Source organism: Sciurus vulgaris (genome assembly GCF_902686455.1).
Source record: "Sciurus vulgaris genome assembly, chromosome: 11".
In the NCBI taxonomy this organism is placed as follows: domain Eukaryota; kingdom Metazoa; phylum Chordata; class Mammalia; order Rodentia; family Sciuridae; genus Sciurus; species Sciurus vulgaris.
This window is the reverse complement of record NC_136472.1, coordinates 9,393,645-9,412,444: the sequence shown is the minus strand read 5'-3', so window position 1 is coordinate 9,412,444 and position 18,800 is coordinate 9,393,645. Positions and strand designations below refer to the sequence as shown.

The 18,800-nt window shown below is 56.5% G+C and overlaps 2 protein-coding genes across 7 annotated transcripts; one reads left to right on the top strand and one right to left on the bottom strand.

Annotated features, from left to right (window-relative positions):
* Positions 1–1,219: 1,219 nt before the first annotated feature.
* Positions 1,220–16,259, top strand: FERMT3 (FERM domain containing kindlin 3; the record flags this gene model as incomplete). Of its 3 annotated transcripts, XM_079102155.1 has the most annotated exons (16): positions 1,225–1,366; positions 1,574–1,650; positions 1,826–1,999; positions 4,706–4,939; positions 5,108–5,227; positions 5,316–5,484; positions 5,624–5,726; positions 13,184–13,291; positions 13,408–13,542; positions 13,621–13,670; positions 13,743–13,867; positions 14,063–14,169; positions 14,276–14,509; positions 14,835–14,959; positions 15,822–15,963; positions 16,080–16,259. In XM_079102155.1, the coding sequence occupies 14 exons, from the start codon at positions 1,840–1,842 to the stop codon at positions 16,257–16,259; spliced, it is 1,992 nt and encodes a 663-aa protein (XP_078958281.1). The 3 variants fall into 3 exon arrangements, with proteins under 3 accessions (XP_078958282.1, XP_078958281.1, XP_078958280.1); XM_079102156.1 differs by lacking the exon at positions 1,574–1,650 and having other exon boundaries at positions 1,220–1,366; XM_079102154.1 differs by lacking the exons at positions 1,225–1,366; positions 1,574–1,650 and having other exon boundaries at positions 1,675–1,999.
* TRPT1 (tRNA phosphotransferase 1) lies at positions 16,185–18,760 on the bottom strand. Of its 4 annotated transcripts, none has more exons than XM_079102221.1 (7): positions 18,402–18,754; positions 18,146–18,227; positions 17,483–17,652; positions 17,217–17,391; positions 16,993–17,049; positions 16,778–16,910; positions 16,185–16,676 (listed from the first exon to the last, which is right to left on the bottom strand). In XM_079102221.1, the coding sequence occupies exons 1-7, from the start codon at positions 18,474–18,476 to the stop codon at positions 16,610–16,612; spliced, it is 759 nt and encodes a 252-aa protein (XP_078958347.1). In that variant the 5' UTR covers positions 18,477–18,754; the 3' UTR covers positions 16,185–16,609. The 4 variants fall into 4 exon arrangements, with proteins under 4 accessions (XP_078958347.1, XP_078958348.1, XP_078958349.1 ...); XM_079102222.1 differs by having other exon boundaries at positions 16,185–16,675; positions 16,800–16,910; positions 18,402–18,751; XM_079102223.1 differs by lacking the exon at positions 18,146–18,227 and having other exon boundaries at positions 17,483–17,620; positions 18,402–18,760.
* Between the last annotated feature and the right edge of the window lie 40 nt (positions 18,761–18,800).

Genomic DNA, 18,800 nt, shown 5'->3' with positions numbered 1-18,800 from the left:
AGTTGCCCAACTCCTGAAGGTGGCCTCTGACTCCCCTTTGATAAAAGTGGCATTAGGTTCAGGTCGACTCAGGGTGGTCCCCATGCTGTGGATTCTCCATGCTTACAGTGAAAACCAACTCGATCTAGAGAGCCAACCCAGAAGCAAAGGATCATGAGAGGCTCACCTCGAGAGGAGCTATGGTCGGCTGCTCTGTTAAGGGCGGGAGCTGGCTACTGTCATCTGGGAGCTTTCGTACTGAGCTGTGCTTTATGGTCGCAGCAATCTGTTTCCCAAAGCCCCCTTCCTGGGCTGAAGAGGCTTCTGGGCTGTAGTATACTTCCTCATTTGTTCCCAGCTCTGCTTCCTGGGCTAGCAGCAGGCTGTACTTCCTGCTGCCCTGGGTTTGCATAAGCTGCTCTTCCCCTGGGGATCCCCAGCCTTGCCCCTGAGGGAGGCCCACTGCTGTGGTGGAGGCTCCCACCTCCAGGCCCAAGTTAGGCCACAGAGATCCTCTGAGGTGTCAGCCTCTGGCTAACTTAGGGAGCACACGGCAAGTTGTGCTATCAGTCACAAAAAATGGTGAGACAGTGCCCGAGGGCGGTTGTGAAAGGCCAGGAAAACATTTTCGGTACTGGAGATACAACCAAGGCTTCATCCACTGAGCTGCTTCCCAGCTTTTTTTTTTTTTTAAGTTTTGAGGTAGGGCCTTAACTGAATTGCCAGGCTGACTTCTAACTTGGGATCCTCCTGCCTCGGCCTTCTGAGTCTGGGATCACAGGCACGCGCCACCATATCCTGGCTGGGAACAATTTCTGTTTACTGTTCTGGGCAGCTCCACAGTTGACAGGCTTGGGAACAGAGGCTATTCGGAGGTAGAAAACAGCACGGAGTTGCCCTTCAGAGATCTGAGCTGATGAGGATCGCCTGGGCTGAGCTGGGTTGACCTGCCAAGTTTCTAAGTGACTTGGGTCCAATCCTTTCTCCTCCGTGGCTCTCCCCCTGGCAACCCAGGGATGTGGCTGCAGGGCCCCACCTCATGCCAGGCTGGGGAGTAGCGGGGTTTCTAACTGAGGCGGGCCAGACCTTGACACCCATCGGGGTTTCCTCTAGCCTGAACCTAGTTTCTCTCCAGATGAAGGGGACTGACTGGTGTAGGGTGCACAGGCCCTCCTGCTTCCTGTGCGCACTGGGGCCCTCTGCGCTGCCAGTGTGCTTCCTGCACCCAGGGCCAGCCCACCCTGGGGAGGGGCCAGGCCCGCCCTGCCGCCTGCCCTCTGAAGGACGCTCCAGAGCCAGGGAAGGAAGCCCTGGAGGTCTGGGGAGCGCCCTGAGGCCAGCAGTGGCCGGCGCCGCCCACCCGCAGACCCAGCCTTCTTCAGGCCAGGTAAGCTCCAGACATCCAGCACCTTCTCCCTGTCCCCGCTGCCTCCCTGCGGCCACCTGCGGCCTGCCTCTCCCCATGCGGCAGCCCATGCGGCAGCCCGTGCATCTGCCAACGGGGGTTTGGGTCTGAGCTGTGGGGAAGAGGCCGTCCTGGGGTGCCCAGCCTGGCATCAAGCAGGATGGTCGTGGGTGCGCCCCTTCTCACCAGACCTTAGTCTTCCCATCTGTGAGATGGGAGTGGGCTGGACAGCAGGGTCTCTGAGAGTCCCTTCCGCTCAAGCCCATGTGAATTTCTGAAGTTGGCGGGTAATGGTGGCTCCCTGCATCCTGCTACTAGGGCATGCTGTCTGTGGGCTTGCTCCTCACCTGTCACCCGCCCAGGGCACCAGGGGGTTTCTGCTTAAACATGGGCAACCTACCAGGCTGCAGCGCCTGCCCTTGCCTCCCTCGCCCTTAGCAGAAGCGGTAGCAGCCATGGCGGGGATGAAGACGGCCACCGGGGACTACATCGACTCCTCCTGGGAGCTGCGGGTGTTTGTGGGTGAGGAGGATCCCGAGGCTGAGTCCGTCACCCTCCGGGTCACAGGAGAGTCACACATCGGAGGGGTGCTCCTGAAGATCGTGGAGGAGATCAGTGAGTGCCCCATGGCCCCCTCCTACCCCACTCAGCACACCGGTGACTGTGACGGTGTCTCTTGTCACTTCCGGGCCGTCCCTGCTGCTCAGCTCCTGATAACCATGTCACAGTGACTCAGGCATCAGCTTAATCGTTTGGTTCCAAAAAAGACATTTCCCCAACTTCCCCTCTCCCCCATCCTACCTCCCTTCTCCCACTCCAGCTGGTTCTGCTGAGTGCCCAGAGTCCCTAAGGGAAAGCTGGCCACTGTCCCCGACTCATCCACTTATTTAAGGACAGAAGGCAGGCCTTGCCTGGGCACAGGACGAGGTCATGTTCTAAGTTCTGAAAGAAGGCCAGGGGCTCCTGGGGACCCAGGGGCCTGCCCCCACACTTCCTCCCTGGCGAAGCCCTCAGCAGGCTGGTGACAGGCCCCGCCTGGGTGGGAAGGCCCTGCCCCCACAGGAAGTTACAGCAGCTTGTGGTGTCAGTCTGGAGACTAGGGCCACTGACATGGGGGTTTCTCCTTGTCCTGCCCTGCAAGGGACGGGGGCTGCCCCTTCCTGGGAGGACAGCAGGACACCCTGATAGCCAGAGCCGGAAGGCAGGCTGACAAGGGTCCAGCCAGGACCCTGGGTCATAGGCCAGCTGGGTTGGGGCAGGGACAGGGAGGCTTCCTCAGACCTGGCCTATCCATGGCTGCCAGGGAGGGGTCGAGTGAACATGCGCAGGAGAGGCCCTGGGATGGTCTGGCCACTGGGCCAAGCAGGGAGGGAAGCTTCCAGAGGCAAGGCCCAAGGGTGCATGAAAGCAGAAGTGGGGGACTGAGGTCCCCTGGGAGACGGCGTCAGACCGAGCCTGAGGAAGGCCAGCCAGTGAGAGGGGTGGAGGGCCCCTTTGTGGGCACAGCAGGAGGCCCCAAACAGATAGACCCCAGGCCCTGCTGCTGCAGGGCGGTCCCAGGGCAGGTCCTGTAGCTGGTGTCCCAGCACTGGGGACACCGTCCCCCCGCCCCACTCACAGTCATCACTAGGTGCATTGCATGCAGGCGGGAGACCTCCCAGTGAGAGGTGACAAGTCTCCAGGGGCCAGGCATGGTGGATGGAGAGAAGGTAGATTCTGGAGGTGAGGTTGGCATCAATTCATGGTGGCGGCTGAACGTAAAAGGCATGATGCATGGTCCTCTGGGAGAGCCCTAGCCACGCAGCCCCCAGGTTGGCATGGAGGAGCCGCTCAGGAGGGAGCGCCTTGGTCCCGAGCAAGCTCAAGCCCACTTCCTCAAGGTCTGGGACTATGAATCACTGCATTTATAAACCCAGTGCTGGGCACATGGCCAGGTAAACCGAGGCGTCTAAAGTGAAGAAGCCACTGGATGTGTCCCTCTGCTGATGGCGTGAGGGTTTCTGGCCTGAAGCCGAGGGTCTAGAGTGGGGGGTCCATGCCATTAGACTCCCAGCCATCGAACACGGGAGACCCCAGGAGAGGGCCTGGCTGAGGAGGGAGGAGGCCTGGCTCCTGCAGGGAAGGATGAGAGGGGTCAAGAGGAGGAGCAGGTGGTGTCACGGAGCGAGGACAGAAGGACAGGCTGGAGGGTCGACCAGGTGGACAGAGAAGCTTCTCCGGGTTTGGCAGCACTGGGGGAGGGGAGGGGAAGCAGGTGTGAGTGGGAGGTGGAGACAGGTGGTCAAGAGGAGGACCGGGGCAGCCCAAGAGCAGCTCTGAAACTTGAGGGGACCGTGCTTCGTTTCTGTGCTCGTCCCTCAGGGGTCCTTGCTCCTGCCGCCAGGACAAAGAAGAGACCTGTACCATCCATTACTGTGTCCCCAATTTCTGGCTGAATGATGAGTGATGTGTTCATTTTCACTTATGTATGGTCACGTGCCTGCATGAGTATGTCACAGACGCTCTGCACCTACCAGGTAGCCAGCACTGGTCATTGCCCATGAGTCGGGATGACTACGACATCTTACAAACAAAACGCCTGAGGCCAGAAAGGTTAAGTGCCTTGCCCAAGGTCACACAGCAAGTAACCAGTAAATGTTTACAGAATACCTGCTACTCCATGCCAGCAAATCCCAGGCCTGAGAATATATAGACATGGTCTCTGCCTCTTGACCTCCTGGAAGTGCAAGCAAGCGGCCATTAGAGAAACAATTCCACTGGGCGCGGTGGCTGGTGCCTATAATTCCGGTGGCAGCAGGATCGCGGGTTCAAGGCCAGTCTCAGCAGTTTAGCAAGCAACTGAGTGATACCCTGCCTCAAAATAAAAAGTAAAAAGGGCTGGGATGTGGCTCAGGGGTTAAGCGCCCCTGCATTCAATCCCTGGTTCCAAAACACACACACACACACACACAACCAGGCAATTAAGCCAGGAATTACGGAAGTACACACCAGGACCTATCTGTATGGGGGAGCCCAAAGGTCTGGTGGCATGAGGTTAGACCACTAAGATTGGGGCAACCAGCTTCTGGGATGAGGGACTCCCCTGGGAAGTGATATAATGACCTACCCCAGAAGGACCAGCAAGGGTCAGCTAGCAGAAAGCCATGCAGCTGTCACCTTGTAGATGGACCCCAAGCCAACCCAGCCGGCCCTGCCCCCATCTTGGGTAGGGGGCAGTCACCCCAGGCCTTTAGGTCCTGGGTTGTGCACAGTGCTGGGAACAGAAGCAGGAAGACTGGGAAGGACCCTCCCAGACCCCTCTGTGCCCCACGACCCCTGCAGATCGCAAGCAGGACTGGTCGGACCACGCCCTCTGGTGGGAGCAGAAGAAGCGATGGCTGCTGCACACCCACTGGACCCTGGACAAGTACGGGATCTTGGCTGACGCCCGCCTCTTCTTTGGGCCCCAGCACCGGCCAGTCATCCTGCGGCTGCCCAACCGGCGGGCACTGCGCCTCCGCGCCAGCTTCTCGAAGCCTCTCTTCCAGGCCGTGGCTGCCATCTGCCGCCTCCTCAGTGAGTGGCCCAGGCTGGTCCCGTGGGCCCGCCTGCCAAAGCTCCACAAGAGGCAGCACTTGTCCTTGCTGAGCCGTTCCCACCCTGCCCATAGGCCCCAAAGGGTCCAGGAGTGAGGCAGGGGCCCACCGTGCAGGGCCTCTTTGCTGAGGTCCCAGGTCCCCACAGGTATCCGGCACCCTGAGGAGCTGTCTCTGCTGCGGGCTCCTGAGAAGAAGGAGAAGAAGAAGAAGGAGAAGGAGCCAGAGGAAGAGGTGTACGACCTAACCAAGGTCGTCCTGGCTGGGGGTGAGCAAGGGCAGGGGGGCCGGGCTGGGGCCGGGCGGACTCATGGCACCGGTCACAGGCAGGCCTGATTGACTCCAGCCGCCCCCAGGTGTGGCGCCTGTGCTGTTCCGTGGGATGCCCGCACACTTCTCCGACAGCGCCCAGACCGAGGCCTGCTACCACATGCTGAGCCGGCCCCAGCCGCCCCCGGACCCGCTCCTGCTGCAGCGCCTGCCCAGGCCGGGCTCCCTGTCCGACAAGACACAGCTCCATGGCAGGTGCGCCCAGCAGCCCCCCAGGGCCCTGGGCCTGGCCTACTCCCCCAACTTGCCTCTCCCCAGGCCTCTGCTCCCCAAGCTTACCCCAAGCCCCCAGCCCCTGCCCTGCAGCAGCCCTGACCCCGCCTCTGCGTGCCAGGTGGCTGGACTCCTCGCGGTGCCTCATGCAACAGGGCGTCAAGGCCGGGGACACGCTCTGGCTGCGCTTTAAGTACTACAGCTTCTTCGACCTGGATCCCAAGGTGGGCTGGGGTCAGGAAGGAGTGGGGGCCGGTCTGTGAGATGGGGGACATGGGGTCAGGGTTCTGGGCTGTGGGATGTTAGTGACTTGAGGGGTCCGTCCATCTGCCCATTGGTCCGTCAGTTCCACAGATGCAGGGCTGGACCATGGGCTATGCAGAGGCGGCTGGACACAAGTTGGTCTCAGCACCAGCTTCTCGGGGAGCCACTGGGAGCTCACGACCCAAGGCCAATGCAGACAATGCTGGTCTGCAGCGGGAGAGGCCCTGGCCTCTGGAGTCGGGGATGTTTTTCGATCCCCCAAGAGTGCTGTGTTTGCCTCCCTCCCTGCCTCCTGTGCCCTTCAGCAATCCATGTGGCCCGTGCGTCTGTCTCAACAGTGACCCAGGACCCCGCAGGCTATTCTTTTGACCTGCGACCCACTTCTCTGTCCCTCTTCCTGGCAAAATTTCTCAGCCTAGTTATCTACAGGAGACCTGCTTCTGGAATCCGGCCTGCTGCTTCAGGTTCTCGGTCCCCTCAATTCCCTCATGTTCCTTAGCCAAACCTGTCCTGGCGTCTTCTGTCCCAGTCACACACTGGAAGTGCACCCACCCTGCAGAGGCCATGTCCTCCACCCCATCTTTCCTCCCATTTCTACTCGGTCCTTGTGATGTGGATACGACCGACTGCCCTCTCCCTGGAACTCTCTTCCTCTCACAGCCTCCTCGGTCTGCCATCGGGGCGTCTGCTCAGTTTCTTGGTTCCTCCTTTCCACAGTCACTTGTTGGCGAGCCCCGGTCTCCTTCCCAGGTCTCCTCTCTTCTCTCTCAGCAAACTCTGGTCTCATGGATTAAATATCCTCTGGTGCCCTTTCCTTCTTCCAGTTTGTGGTTCCAGCCCAGATTCGTCTCCCTAAGCTCCAGCACCTGGAACCCCCAGTTCAGTCTGCGCCCGTCCCCCTAAAACTTTCATATGTTTATCGCAAAAGCCCCTCACTTGAAACCACCCTGGACTCCTGCCCTTTCTTCCCTCCAGATCCCTCAGCGTGTCCTTTGACCCTCCCTAGAACAAAACTCTCCAGCTGTCCACTTTTCCTGTCTCCATCCCTTGTGCTCCAAGCCACAGGCCTAGCTCCCATGGTAGGCGACCCCTGTGAGACCTCTCCTCCAGTGGCCTCCCAACCTTGGAATCAACATTCAGGAATGTGCCTTAGGTCCTGTTGCTCCTGCTGAGAGGATTCCTGTAGCTGCTGGGCCCCGCCCGCCCTGACTCCAGGCACCTCTGTCCCAGCCCCTCCCTCCCTCGTTGGCCTCTGCGCCTCCCATATCCTGCACCCCTTGCCCTGGGGATTTCCTGTACTGTTCTTCCCCTTTTCCCAACTTCTTTTCTTTTCTCGATACTAGGGATTGAACCCAGGGGTGCTTGACCACTGAGCTATCTCCCAGTCCTTTTTATTTTTTGTTTTGAGGCAGGGTCTCTGAGTTTCTGAGGCTGGCCTCAAACTTGAGATCCTCCTGCTTCAGTCTCAAGTCACGGGGTTTACAGGTGTGTACCACTGTACCTGGATTCTTTATTGTTTTTTAAATTTTAATTAATTTTTAAATTCATACACCTTTGTGGGGTGCGTTATGGTGATTCAATACATCTGTACAATGTAATAATCAAATCAGGGTAATAAGCATTTCTACCTCTTCAACCATTAGTCATTTTTATTTGTTACAATTTCACACCCTTTTTACTAGTCATTTTGAAATATATCATAGGTTGTTTTTTTTAACCAACAGTTTCCCTATTGTGCTAAAGAAGAATTAGAAGTGCCAGGCACAGTGGCCCACACCTGTAACCCTAGTGGCTCAGGAGGCTGAGGCAGAAGGCTCACAAGTTTAAGGCCAGCCTCAGCATCTAGCAAGGCCCTAAGCAACTTAGTGAGAGATCCTGTCTCAAAATAAATATAAAAAGGGCTGGGGGGCTGGGAGGCTGGGGAGATAGCTCAATTGGTAAAGTGCTTGCCTTACAAGCACAGGGCCCTGGGTTCGATCCTCAGCACCGCAAAAAAAAAAAAAGGGCTGGGGATGTGGCTCAATCGTTAAGCACCCCTTGGTTTAATCCCTTGTATGAAAAGAAAAGAAAAAAAGAATCAGAAGTAATTCCCTCCACTCTGTGTTCTTGTGCTCCTACATTCTTTTGGATGGAATAGTTTTTTATGATTCCTTTGTAATCTTCTTTGTATTAGTTTATTTGCTTTACTTTTATTTTTAGTGGTTGCTTTAGGGGTCATATTACCGTAATATTACCATTAGGGAGTAGTATGTGACTTTACCTGTGGTTTAAAAACCTTTCAAAAGATGATCCAAGCCAGGTGGCGCTTACCTGTAATCCCAGTGGCTCGGGAAGTTGAGGCAGGAGGACTGCAAATCAGACACTAACCTCAGCAATGTAGCAAGGCCCTTGGACTCAGACTTACTCTTAATCCCTTAGTCCCTCAGACCCTTAGATTCAGGTCCTTAGACTTAGTGAGATCCTGTCTCAAAATAAAAATAAAAATATGAAAAAATAAAAAATAAAATGTGGCTCAGTGGTTAAGTGACCCTGGGTTCAATCCCTGGTACCAAAAAATTTAAAAAGACAATCCAGCTAGGTTCGGTGGTGCACACCTATGACCCCCGGACTTGGAAGCTGAGGCAGGAGGATTGCAAGTTTCAGGACAGCCTCAGCAATTAGAAGGACCTGTCTCAAAATAAAAAACCAAAGGGGCTGGGATGTGGCTCAGTGGAAAAGCACCCCTGGGTTCGATCCCCAGTATCAAACACAAAACCTAAAGGCGATACCTTCCATTTCCCCTCCCTGTCTCTGAGCTCCTGTTTCCTCCCTCTCTCCCTTCCTTCTTTTTCTTTCTCTCTTCAGCGCTGGGGATTGAACCTAGGAATACTTCGCCACTGAGCTACATCCCTAGTCCTTTCTGTTTTTTAGTTTGAGATAGGGTCTTGCTAAATTGCTGAGGTTGGCCTCAAATTTGCAATCCTCCTGCCTCAGCCTCCTAAGTAGCTGGGATAACAGGGGTGTGCCGCCATTTCTGCTTATGCCCAGTAATGTTTTATTTGATGCCAAACATTGAAAATATCATGCTGAGCACAGTGATGTGCACTTATAGTCCCAGCAATTTGGGAGGCTGAGGCAGGAGGGTAACAAGTTTGAGGACAGCCTGGGCAATTTAACAAGACCCTGCCCCCCAAAATGCAAAGGATTGGGAGTGTGACTCTGTCAAGCACCTGCCTGGGCTCTCATTCAGTTTCCAGCACTGCAGAAAAAGAAAGAGAAAAGAACAGGTCATGTGCTCGGGCTGGCGATCTTTGGCAGTCCTTTGTATGTTTTCCAACCTTGTGGGAGGTCTGGGGAGGATAGCTCAGTGGTGAGCACAGCCTAGCGGACGTGACAGCTGGGGTGGACCCAGCACAGCAAACACAAAACATTTTTGGGGTGAGGTTGAGATGCTTGGACCCTAGTTCTTGCCAAGGCTGTGCTTGGCCTTGCTAGGCAGCACACCCTCTGTCTGGAGCAGATCTGCTGGTGCTTGGTTGGACGCCCATGGCTCTGCGGCTGCTCTGCTCAGGTGGTCAGCGTGTGCCCTGGTCCCGCTCATGTGGGCTCAGGCAACTGTGACGTTCCACCATCCTCCCGCTGATCTCCCTGGCCTGAGGAAGTGTCCTTGTCCCCTGACCTGTACCCAGCCGCACTGAAGAGGAGCCTTTCCTGGTCTCGGGGCATTCTCTCCGCGGGCTCTCTCCCTGCAAGCCCCTGCATTCCGGCTGCACAGACTCCAGCTGTCCACTATGTCCCTGCCTGCTGGAGACCGTGCTGGGCTCGGCGTGGGTCCCTCTTCCACAAGCTGCTGCTGGGCTGCTGCTGGGGACTCCAGGTGTGAGCTGCAGTACTGTCAGGTCACCTGGTCTGTTTCCCTCGAGGACAGCTGTCCTGGGCAGTGTGCTGTCCAAGGGCTAAAAACCATTTGGTCCTCATTGTTCTTGGTTTCTACCTTAAAATTTATTTTTAGTCAAATTTATATATGATGGCTTAAAGAGTTAAGTAGACTAGCAAGTTTATAATAACAACAAAAAGCAATTTCTTGTCCTATTTATCCTAGATTTCTTGTCCCTGGGAACTTTAGTTTTTTTGTTTTTCTTTTTTTTTTTTTTTTGGGGGGGGGGTGGGTACCAGGAATTGAACTCAGGGGCACTGGGACCACTGAGCCACATCCCCAGCCCTATTTTGTATTTTATTTAGAGACAGGGTCTCACTGAGTTGCTTAGCACCTCGCTTTTGCTGAGGCTGGCTTCGAACTCATGATCCTCCAGCCTCAGCCTACCGAGCTGCTGGGATTATAGGCATGTGCCACCATGCCCAGCCCTAGGGACTTTCTTTAGATTTTAACTCTGTAACCTTTTATTCGAGTATTCACTTCTTTTGGGGGCTTTTGTTTGTTTGTTTGTTGTTGTTTTTTGGTGGGTTTTTATTTTTTGGTATCAGTGATTGAAGCTAGGGACCCTTAACCACTGAGCCACATCCCCAGCCCATTTTGTTTTTTGTTTGGTATTTGCACAATCACAGAGGGCTGGGGACTCGAACCTGGGTCCTCAGCATGAGAGTCAGGCACTCAACGTGAGGAGCTATACGGCCAGCACTCCATTTTGTTTTTTATTTTGAGACCAGGTCTCACCAAGTTGTTTAGGGCCTTGGATAATAAGTTGCTGAGGCTGACTTTGAATTCCTGATCCTCCTGCTTCGACCTCCCAAGCCTCTGGGATTTCAGGCGTGCACCCTGAGCCTGGCTCCTAGTATTCACTTCTTTATGACAACCTCTTTTTATTTATTTATTAATTTTGAGGCAGGGTCTCAGTAAGTTTTCCAGGCTGACCTTGAACTTGCTATTCTGCTTCAGCCTCCCAAGTAGCTGAATCTACAGGCGTGTGTGACTGGGCCCAGCTTCCTATGTCTTCATTTTGTAAATCCACACCTGATCTATTGACTTTTTACTAAAAGCGAAGGCTCAGCTGTCTTCCGCCGGCTCCTGATGCTACGTGGTGCGTGCTTCCTCATATCTTTCAGATCCACTGTGTTTGTAGTCTGTACTCAAAGCAACAGGAGCCCGGCTGCTGTAGCAGCACATGTAAGCAGTGTTCTTAGTGAAGCCCTGGAATAGCTGTGCTTGTATTTCCTTTCACAAATTTTTTGGAGTTCATAGTTGTGCTGTCTCTAACCCGTGTGTGCGCGCGCGCGCGCGCACGTGCGCGCGCACATTCTTTAAGGGCTGCTGGGTACTGACTAAGCCCAGGGCTTTGTGCAGGCTAAGTACATGCTGTACTACTGAATGACACTCACTGTCTAAATTGCTAACCCTCAGGGCTTTGCTCATGCTGGTGCTCTACCACTGAGCTACCTTCCCAGTCTTCTAATTTTTTGTTTTGAGACAGGTTGCTGAGGCTGCTTTGGACTATCAATCCTCCTGCCCCAGCCTCCTAAATTGCTGGGACTATGAGCGTGTGCCACCATGCATAGCTTTTATTTGGTTTTTAAAACAGCATCTCACTATGTTGCGCAGGCTGGTATTAGACTCCTGGGCGCAAGTGATCCTCCTGCTTTCTAAGTGCTGGTACTACAGGTGGGTGCAGCAAACCCTAATCTTTCATATTTAGATCTGCATTCTATCTGGAATAATTGATATTTAGATATGGTGTCCAAAATTTTTTTTTTTTTACATGAGCATCCCTTGGCCCAGTGCCACTAAATGACAAGCGTATTGTCTCCTCAGTGAACTGTAGGGCCTGGCCTTAAGTTAGGTGAACGTGTATGTGTGAGTCTTAACTTTTATTAGTTCCATTGGTCAATTTGTCTCTCTTTACCGGTGCCACTTAGTCTTAATTACTGTAACTTTATATTCCTTAAAAATTAAATCCTGGTCTTATTTTATGAATGTGCATGGTATTTTATCTCCATAAGGATTTTCAAAAGCATTTAAGATCTCTTCTACTCCCTACCTGCTCTTTATTTCTTCCCAGCTCTCCCCCAGCTGCACCCTGTTCTCCTTGGTGTCTGTTTTCAGGCCAGTAGATTTTCCTTTAACGTGGGCAACATTAGCCGGCATGGTGGTGCACACCTGTCATCCCAGCAACTAGGGAGGCTGAAGCAGGAGGATTTCAAGTTCAAGGCCAGCCTCAGCAATTTAGTGAGGCCCTAAGCAACTTAGTGAGACCCTGTCTCCAAATAAAAAATAAAAAGGACTGGGGATATGGCTCAGTCATTAAGTGCCCATGAGTTCAATCCCCAAATCCCCGGTACCAAAACAAAACAAAGCAAAACAAACAAACAAACAAAAAAGTGGGCAATTCTTGCCTGTCCATTTCTATTAAGAAGTGAGGCACTCAGAAGCCAGTTGGAAACCCTGCATCTGTGCATTATCTGGTGGCTTTTTTGGTGGCCTTCTGTGGTGATGGAGCAGGGCTGCTACTCCATTTCCTCTTTCGGTTGGGGGTCTAAAGCTTATCACCCGTCTTGGGTCGCGAGTGGGAGAGGGCAGGGTGGCTCACCCCCCTGGAGGTCAGCTTCCTCTCAATTCATCTATTTTGGCATAGGGACCCCCTTCAGCTGTGCTCAGGGTGCCAAATGCAGGGTTCGCTTTGGCTTGGCACCTCCAGGGAGGCAGTCTCAGCCCTGCGGGGCCGCGTGCTGTCCCTTGGCTGCAGGTGATGTGTGGGACCTGTGCTCTGGAGATCCTCACTCCAGACCCTCCTGGCCTTTCACCCAGAGGATCCAGTGGGAGCCTGTCAGGGGCTCCGCTCTGTGACACGATGTCTTTGGCCAGTCTGATTCCTAGCCCTCTAGTGGCCTTATTGGAGGCAGGAGAGGAGAAGGGGCACAAGGCCCCAGGGGGTCTCCCTGGCCCCTTGCAGATGTCAGTCGACATCTCCCACCACTCCTGTCCCTCTGTCCTTCGTCCCTTCGGGTTTGCCTTCCTCAGGCATCAGTTTTGTCCCTTAGTTGTAACTGTACCTTTATCTTATTTCTTTGTGTGTGTGTGCTGAGGAGAGAACTGGTGCCTTGCACGTGCCCACCAGCCCAGCCCGGCCCTAGGGCGCCTCTGTGGGTACCTGGGACCCGTTGGCCACTTAGCCTCCCATTCCCTCTCAACAGTGTCCTCGTCCTTCACTCTTCAGTGGCCATGGTCACCCTCATCAGATCGCCTCCCTGGGGAAGCCTTTCCCAGTGTTTCCCAGGTTCCCTTCCCGCTCGTCACCATGGAACTCAGTGGCCTCCACCCTGCCCCTCCCTGCCTCCGTGGTGTGCTGGCACAGGTGGAGGACTAGGGCGCTGCCTGGGCAGCACGGCCTGGCAGGCTGGCAGGGTGGGGCTGGGGTCGGCTCCGCGTTAGGCACAGCGCAAGGCCGGGGTGTCTGGCAGCCCAGCCTCTCCTCCTCCCCTCCAGGCAGACCCAGTGCGGCTGGCCCAGCTGTACGAGCAGGCTCGCTGGGACCTGCTGCTGGAGGAGATCGACTGCACCGAGGAGGAGATGATGGTGTTCGCCGCCCTGCAGGTGCCTCAGGGTGGGCCGGGTGTGGGCCAGTCCCCAGGCGGGAGAGCCCTCCAGAGTGGGGGCACTGCTGGGTGGCGGGGCTGCTGGGCTCAGTTCCCCCTTGCGTGTGTCCCCAGTACCACATCAACAAGCTGTCCCAGAGTGGGGAGGTGGGCGAACTGGCCAGTGCAGACCAGGGGCTGGATGACCTGGATGCAGCCCTGAGCAACCTGGAGGTGAAGCTGGAGGGGTCCGCGCCCACCGACGTGCTGGTACGGAGGGCCTGGTTCTGGGCCTGGGCATGGAAAGGGGCTGGGAGTCGGGTCCCCTCTGACTCCTGTCCTCCCTAGGACAGCCTCACCACCATCCCAGAACTCAAGGACCATCTCCGAATCTTCCGGTAAGTTTGGAGCCATCCTGAGAGGGAGGCTGGAGGGAGGGGACCCCTCACAAACCTCTCGCCCACCCTCAGGCCACGGAAGCTGACCCTGAAGGGCTACCGCCAGCACTGGGTGGTGTTTAAAGAGACCACGCTGTCCTACTACAAGAGCCAGGATGAGGCGCCCGGGGATCCCATTCAGCAGCTCAACCTCAAGGGTGAGGGAGCCAGGGCAGGGGCGGGAAGGTCACCTGCAGGCCGTGCACATGCCTGCCATGCCTCAGCCTGTCTCCTCCTGGAGACCTGGAAGGTGCCCTTGGCCCCGAGGTGGCTGCGCAGGGCCACTTTTCCCACGCAGGACCTCGCAGGCAGGCCTTCCCCTCCAGGACCCAGCACCCCTCTTCTCCCTGCAGGCTGTGAGGTGGTCCCTGACGTCAACGTCTCAGGTCAGAAGTTCTGCATTAAACTCCTAGTGCCCTCCCCTGAGGGCATGAGCGAGATCTACCTCCGGTGCCAGGACGTGAGTGAGCTGGGTGGGGGCCGGGCTGGCACTGAAGTGGCATTCAGGACAGGCAGGGGTGCCAGAGCCTGACTGGTCCCTTACATCCTCTGTCCTCCCGCTCCAGGAGCAGCAGTACGCCCGCTGGATGGCCGGCTGCCGACTGGCCTCCAAGGGCCGCACCATGGCGGACAGCAGCTATGCCAGCGAGGTGCAGGCCATCCTGGCCTTCCTCAGCCTGCAGCGGGCAGGCGGCGGGGGCGCAGGCAGCTACCCCCAGGGCCCTGACGCCTCTGCCGAGGGCCTCAACCCCTACGGCCTTGTGGCTCCCCGCTTCCAGCGGAAGTTCAAGGCCAAGCAGGTGCCGGGGATGGGGTGGGATGTGTCCACCCGATGGCCCTGACCTCCACGAAGCCCTCCTGGAGAAGGTCACGGGCACCTCGCTCCTCTCTCGCTGCCTCCCCGAGACCCTTTTGGGAAGGGCCATAGTCCAGTTGCCAACGTCCCCCTCCAGGCTTGTTTGGCCCACGTTTGCTGAGTGGTGAGAGCTTGCACTTCGGTGGCCCCACAGTAGACACCGTCCCTTCTCAGGCTCAGCATTCTGTCTCCCCATCAGGCAGGCAGGGGGCTCTGGGACTTTGGGGAAGGGAAACTCTTCCTAGTCCCTCACCAGTATGATCCCACAGCTCACCCCGAGGATCCTGGAGGCCCACCAGAACGTGGCCCAGCTCTCACTGACGGAGGCCCTGCTGCGCTTCATCCAGGCCTGGCAGTCCCTGCCCGACTTCGGCATCTCCTACGTGATGGTCAGGTAGGATCTGTCATCTCTGCCCCGCCTGCTGCCTGCGGCTGTGGGCCACAGTCCAAGGGGGTCCCCGTCACCTTCCCCTGCTGTCTGTGGGCACTGTGGCCCCTCCCCCATTCTGAACCCCCATGGCAAATACAAGAGACAGAGCTTGGGCCAAGAAAGCAGTGTCCTCAGCATCTGTCCCAGCTCTGCCACAGCCCCTTCCCCCTCTGGGCCTTGGTCAGCTGTCCTGTAGGCAGGGCCGGCATCGGGTGCATCCCAGGGACTTGCCCCCATGATTCTTCATTTCCCAAGTGAGCAAAGACACAAACAAGATAATGGGTGATGGTGGCGATGACAGCAACAAAAATATGATTTAAGCTGGGCATGGTAATGCATGCCTGTAATCCCAGTGGCTTGGGAGGCCGAGGCAGGAAGACTGGGGGTTCAAAGCCAGCCTCAGCAACTTAGCCAGGCTGTAAGCAACCTAGTGAGATCCTTTCTCAAAATAAAAAATAAAAAGGGCTGGGGATGTGGCTCAGTGGTTAAGTGCCCCTGGGTTCAATCCCTGGTACCAAAAAAAAAAAACATATATATATATATATAAATCTATATGTGTGTGTATATATATGTATGTATTTATGTATGTATGTATATGATTTAAAGGCATGGGCTACTTGCCTGGTGCTGCTAAATGCTATTGCCGTGGTTCTACCCCCATTTTCCAGGTGAGGCACTGAGCCAAATGACTCCCTCAGGGTGGTCCAGCTGGCGAGGCAGGGCTGGGCTGTAAACGCAGCTATCTTCCGCCAGCATGCTGTCTGGGCAGGCTCTGGGACTGTGCAGGGTGGAGACCCTGCTCACACCCTCTCCTCCTGGGGGTCAGGTTCAAGGGCAGCAGGAAAGATGAGATCCTGGGCATTGCCAACAACCGCCTGATCCGAATCGACTTGTCCGTGGGCGATGTGGTCAAGACCTGGCGCTTCAGCAACATGCGCCAGTGGAATGTCAACTGGGACATCCGGCAGGTAGGCTCAGAGGGAGGGTAGGGCTGGGGACAAGCACTGCGCCAGACCTGATAGGGCAGGGAGGGGCTGTTCTCTTATCCCACCTACCCACTGACTCCCTTTCCCCCACCCTGCAGGTGGCCATCGAGTTTGACGAGCACATCAATGTGGCCTTCAGCTGTGTGTCTGCCAGCTGCCGCATCGTGCATGAGTACATCGGGGGCTACATTTTCCTGTCGACGCGTGAGCGGGCCCGCGGGGAGGAGCTGGATGAAGACCTCTTCCTGCAGCTCACGGGGGGCCATGAGGCCTTCTGAGGGCAGCCTGACTGCCCCTCCCCTCTCACCTCCTGCCATAGCCACTCTCAAGCCCACGCCCACTGGGACTCATTGTCCCCCACCCTCTCCAGGCACGCGCCAAGCTGGGCATGTTCACCTGCTGTCACTGGCAGTCCAGAGCCGGGGCTGGGCCAGCACCCAGGCAAGGGATGGTGGGCCTGACCCATAATACCTCCCCTTGTCCCAGAGTCCAGGCCACCTTGAGCAATCAGTCCCTGAGCACATGAGGAAGACCAGACAGAGCTAAAGACGAGGAATCCTGGTTTCAAACTAGAGTTTCTTGATACTTTTTTCGAATTTTTAAAATAAATAAATATTTTATTGTTGGGTCATCCTCCTTCTGGGGCTGTGCTTGGGGGCACTCTCTGTATCAGCAGCCAAGGACAGAGGCTTTCCTGCAAGAGAGACAAGATGCTTAAAGAAGGGGGAGATCTCAGTCAGCCTGGGTTGGGGCTGGGAAAGGGGCACGGGCGAGGGGCACAAGCTTCAAGCACATCGGGAGTGGGAGGCAGTTCTCACGGGTAGGGAGGAGCTGCAGGGCCTCCTTGAAGTACTTGGGAGGCAGGAAGCCATCATTATTCCCTGGAGTCAGGATCACCCCATTAGCAGAGCGGAAGAAGGAGATTCCATCTAGTGGCAGAACTAGAGATGTGACCCACGTCCCACCCCTCAAAAATAGGCCTACGGTAGTCCCTGCTGTGTCTACACTCACCTGCCAGGGCCAGGGGTCCATTGATGAACACGGCCACTTCACAATTTGGGCGCATGCCTGTAGGGACAACAGGCTGGGACAACAGACCCCTACAGACTGGGATCCCATGACGAGGGGTGGGAGGGGAGCTGCTCCACACAAGGGAGATGCAGTCTCAGACCAGGGAAGCTGTGGACCTTGAAGGGGACTGGAAGGAGAGTGGGTAGGTGGAGGGGAGCACTGACCACTGACGATGCCAGGGTCCCCAGGCAGTCCTGAAGCCAAGTGGATGTGTGTCCTTCCCTGGCGGGACAGGCCTTTGAGCAGGATAGATGGCCAGTGCTTCCAGAATGTACCATGTACTAGTACTAGGGGCAGAGCTTGTGGCGTCTCCAGAGGCATCAGCTCCAACTCGGGTACCTGGGGTGAGTGGTTGAATGGGCAGCAGTGAGACCCTTTTTTATGGACAGAGGTCCCATCTGGCTCTCCCATCTGTCCCCTTGGCACCCACCTGTAGGGAGTGGCCCTGATTGGCTCGGATGAGGGGGCCAGTGCTGGGATCTCCCGGCCGCAGGGTGAACCGCTGCTTCCCATTGGTGTCCACCACGCGCTGCACATCTTCAGTGGAGAAGCTGCGGAACTGGGGCAGCTGCAGGAGGGTGCCCAGGGGTACAAAGCCGTCTGAGGGCAGAGGGGTGCTCAGGAGCCGACCTTGCTCTGGCCAGGGCCACAGTTAACAGGAGGAGCCACAGGAAGCTAGATCAAAGGCTGTGCCTAGAGGTCACATGACCTCTAGAAAGTCCACCCTTTTCTGGGTGTTTCCTTTACTTAGATGGGAAGAGGATCTGCCTCCCTGGGTCACACAGTTTAGTACCTGGTTCAGAGCAGACTCAAATGCCATTTGCCACAGTACCTTCTAATGCCCACCCTTGGGATAGGTGTTTACTGAGCTACTTGGCTGGAAGGGATGTAATCAGGCTTGGCCCAGACAAGGGCTCCTTTCCCAGTGGACAGGTTATGGGAGTCCCTCTGGTCTCTGCACATAAGAAGGATGTGCCCCCAGCACCTTCCTCTGGGGCAGTGGCTGGTGCGATGACAGAGCAGGCACAGACAGGCTCATACGGCCCCCTGGGCTTCAGCCACTCCTCTCCTAATGCCCAAGACCCTCACTTACCAGCCCCCATGGGAAGACCCAGCTTCAGAGCCCCGTGGCGCAAGGCATAGGACAGAGCCTTGGACAGCTGCACATCTGGATCCTGGAAGAGCCCAGGGCTGGTTTGGGTCTCAGTAGTGACCCTGCCCTGCAGCCCACCCTGAACTCTGAGTGGCAGAGGAACACCAGAGGGAGGAGGTCCCCCCACCACAGCCCACCGGGGTTCAGAGGCCCCTCCCTGTCCTCCCACCTGGGGGTAAGGGCGCGGAGGGCGCACCTGCTCCCGAGGTCTGTGAGCCCTTCTACCCGTGGGCCCTGCTGCTTCCTGTCTCCTTCCGCCAGAGGAGTTCATGGTCAGAACTGTGGGGGGCAGTGACGTGTGGAGACCGCTTTAAGGACTCTCCCATGTCCCCACTCTGCCCAGAATGTCACGAAGGCTCAGGGCGGGAGAGCGGCGAGGCGCCTCCCACCCTCGAAGCGCTGGTGCACACGGGAAGCTAAGGCCGGGCGGGGGAGACCTGCCCACGGTCACACTGCAGCCCCCGGGCCCGAGCCCCTCGCTCCAGGCCCGCCGCTGCGCGGGCAAGGCGGCCGAGGAGGCGGAGCGGGCGCGGCGACGGGCTCCGCGGAAGGTCGCGCGGACAGGCGCCTCAGACGCACTCACCCAGCTGCGCTC

Bases quoted from the DNA above. Each gene is read 5' to 3' on its own strand.
- TRPT1 (XM_079102221.1), bottom strand. From the start codon at position 18,476: ATGAACTCCTCTGGCGGAAGGAGACAGGAAGCAGCAGGGCCCACGGGT. The intron at 17,392-17,482 runs GTGGGTGCCAAG...CACTCACCCCAG, and splicing joins ATCAGGGCCACTCCCTACAG to GTACCCGAGTTGGAGCTGAT. The intron at 16,911-16,992 runs GTGAGTGTAGAC...TTCTGCCACTAG, and splicing joins TGGACCCCTGGCCCTGGCAG to ATGGAATCTCCTTCTTCCGC.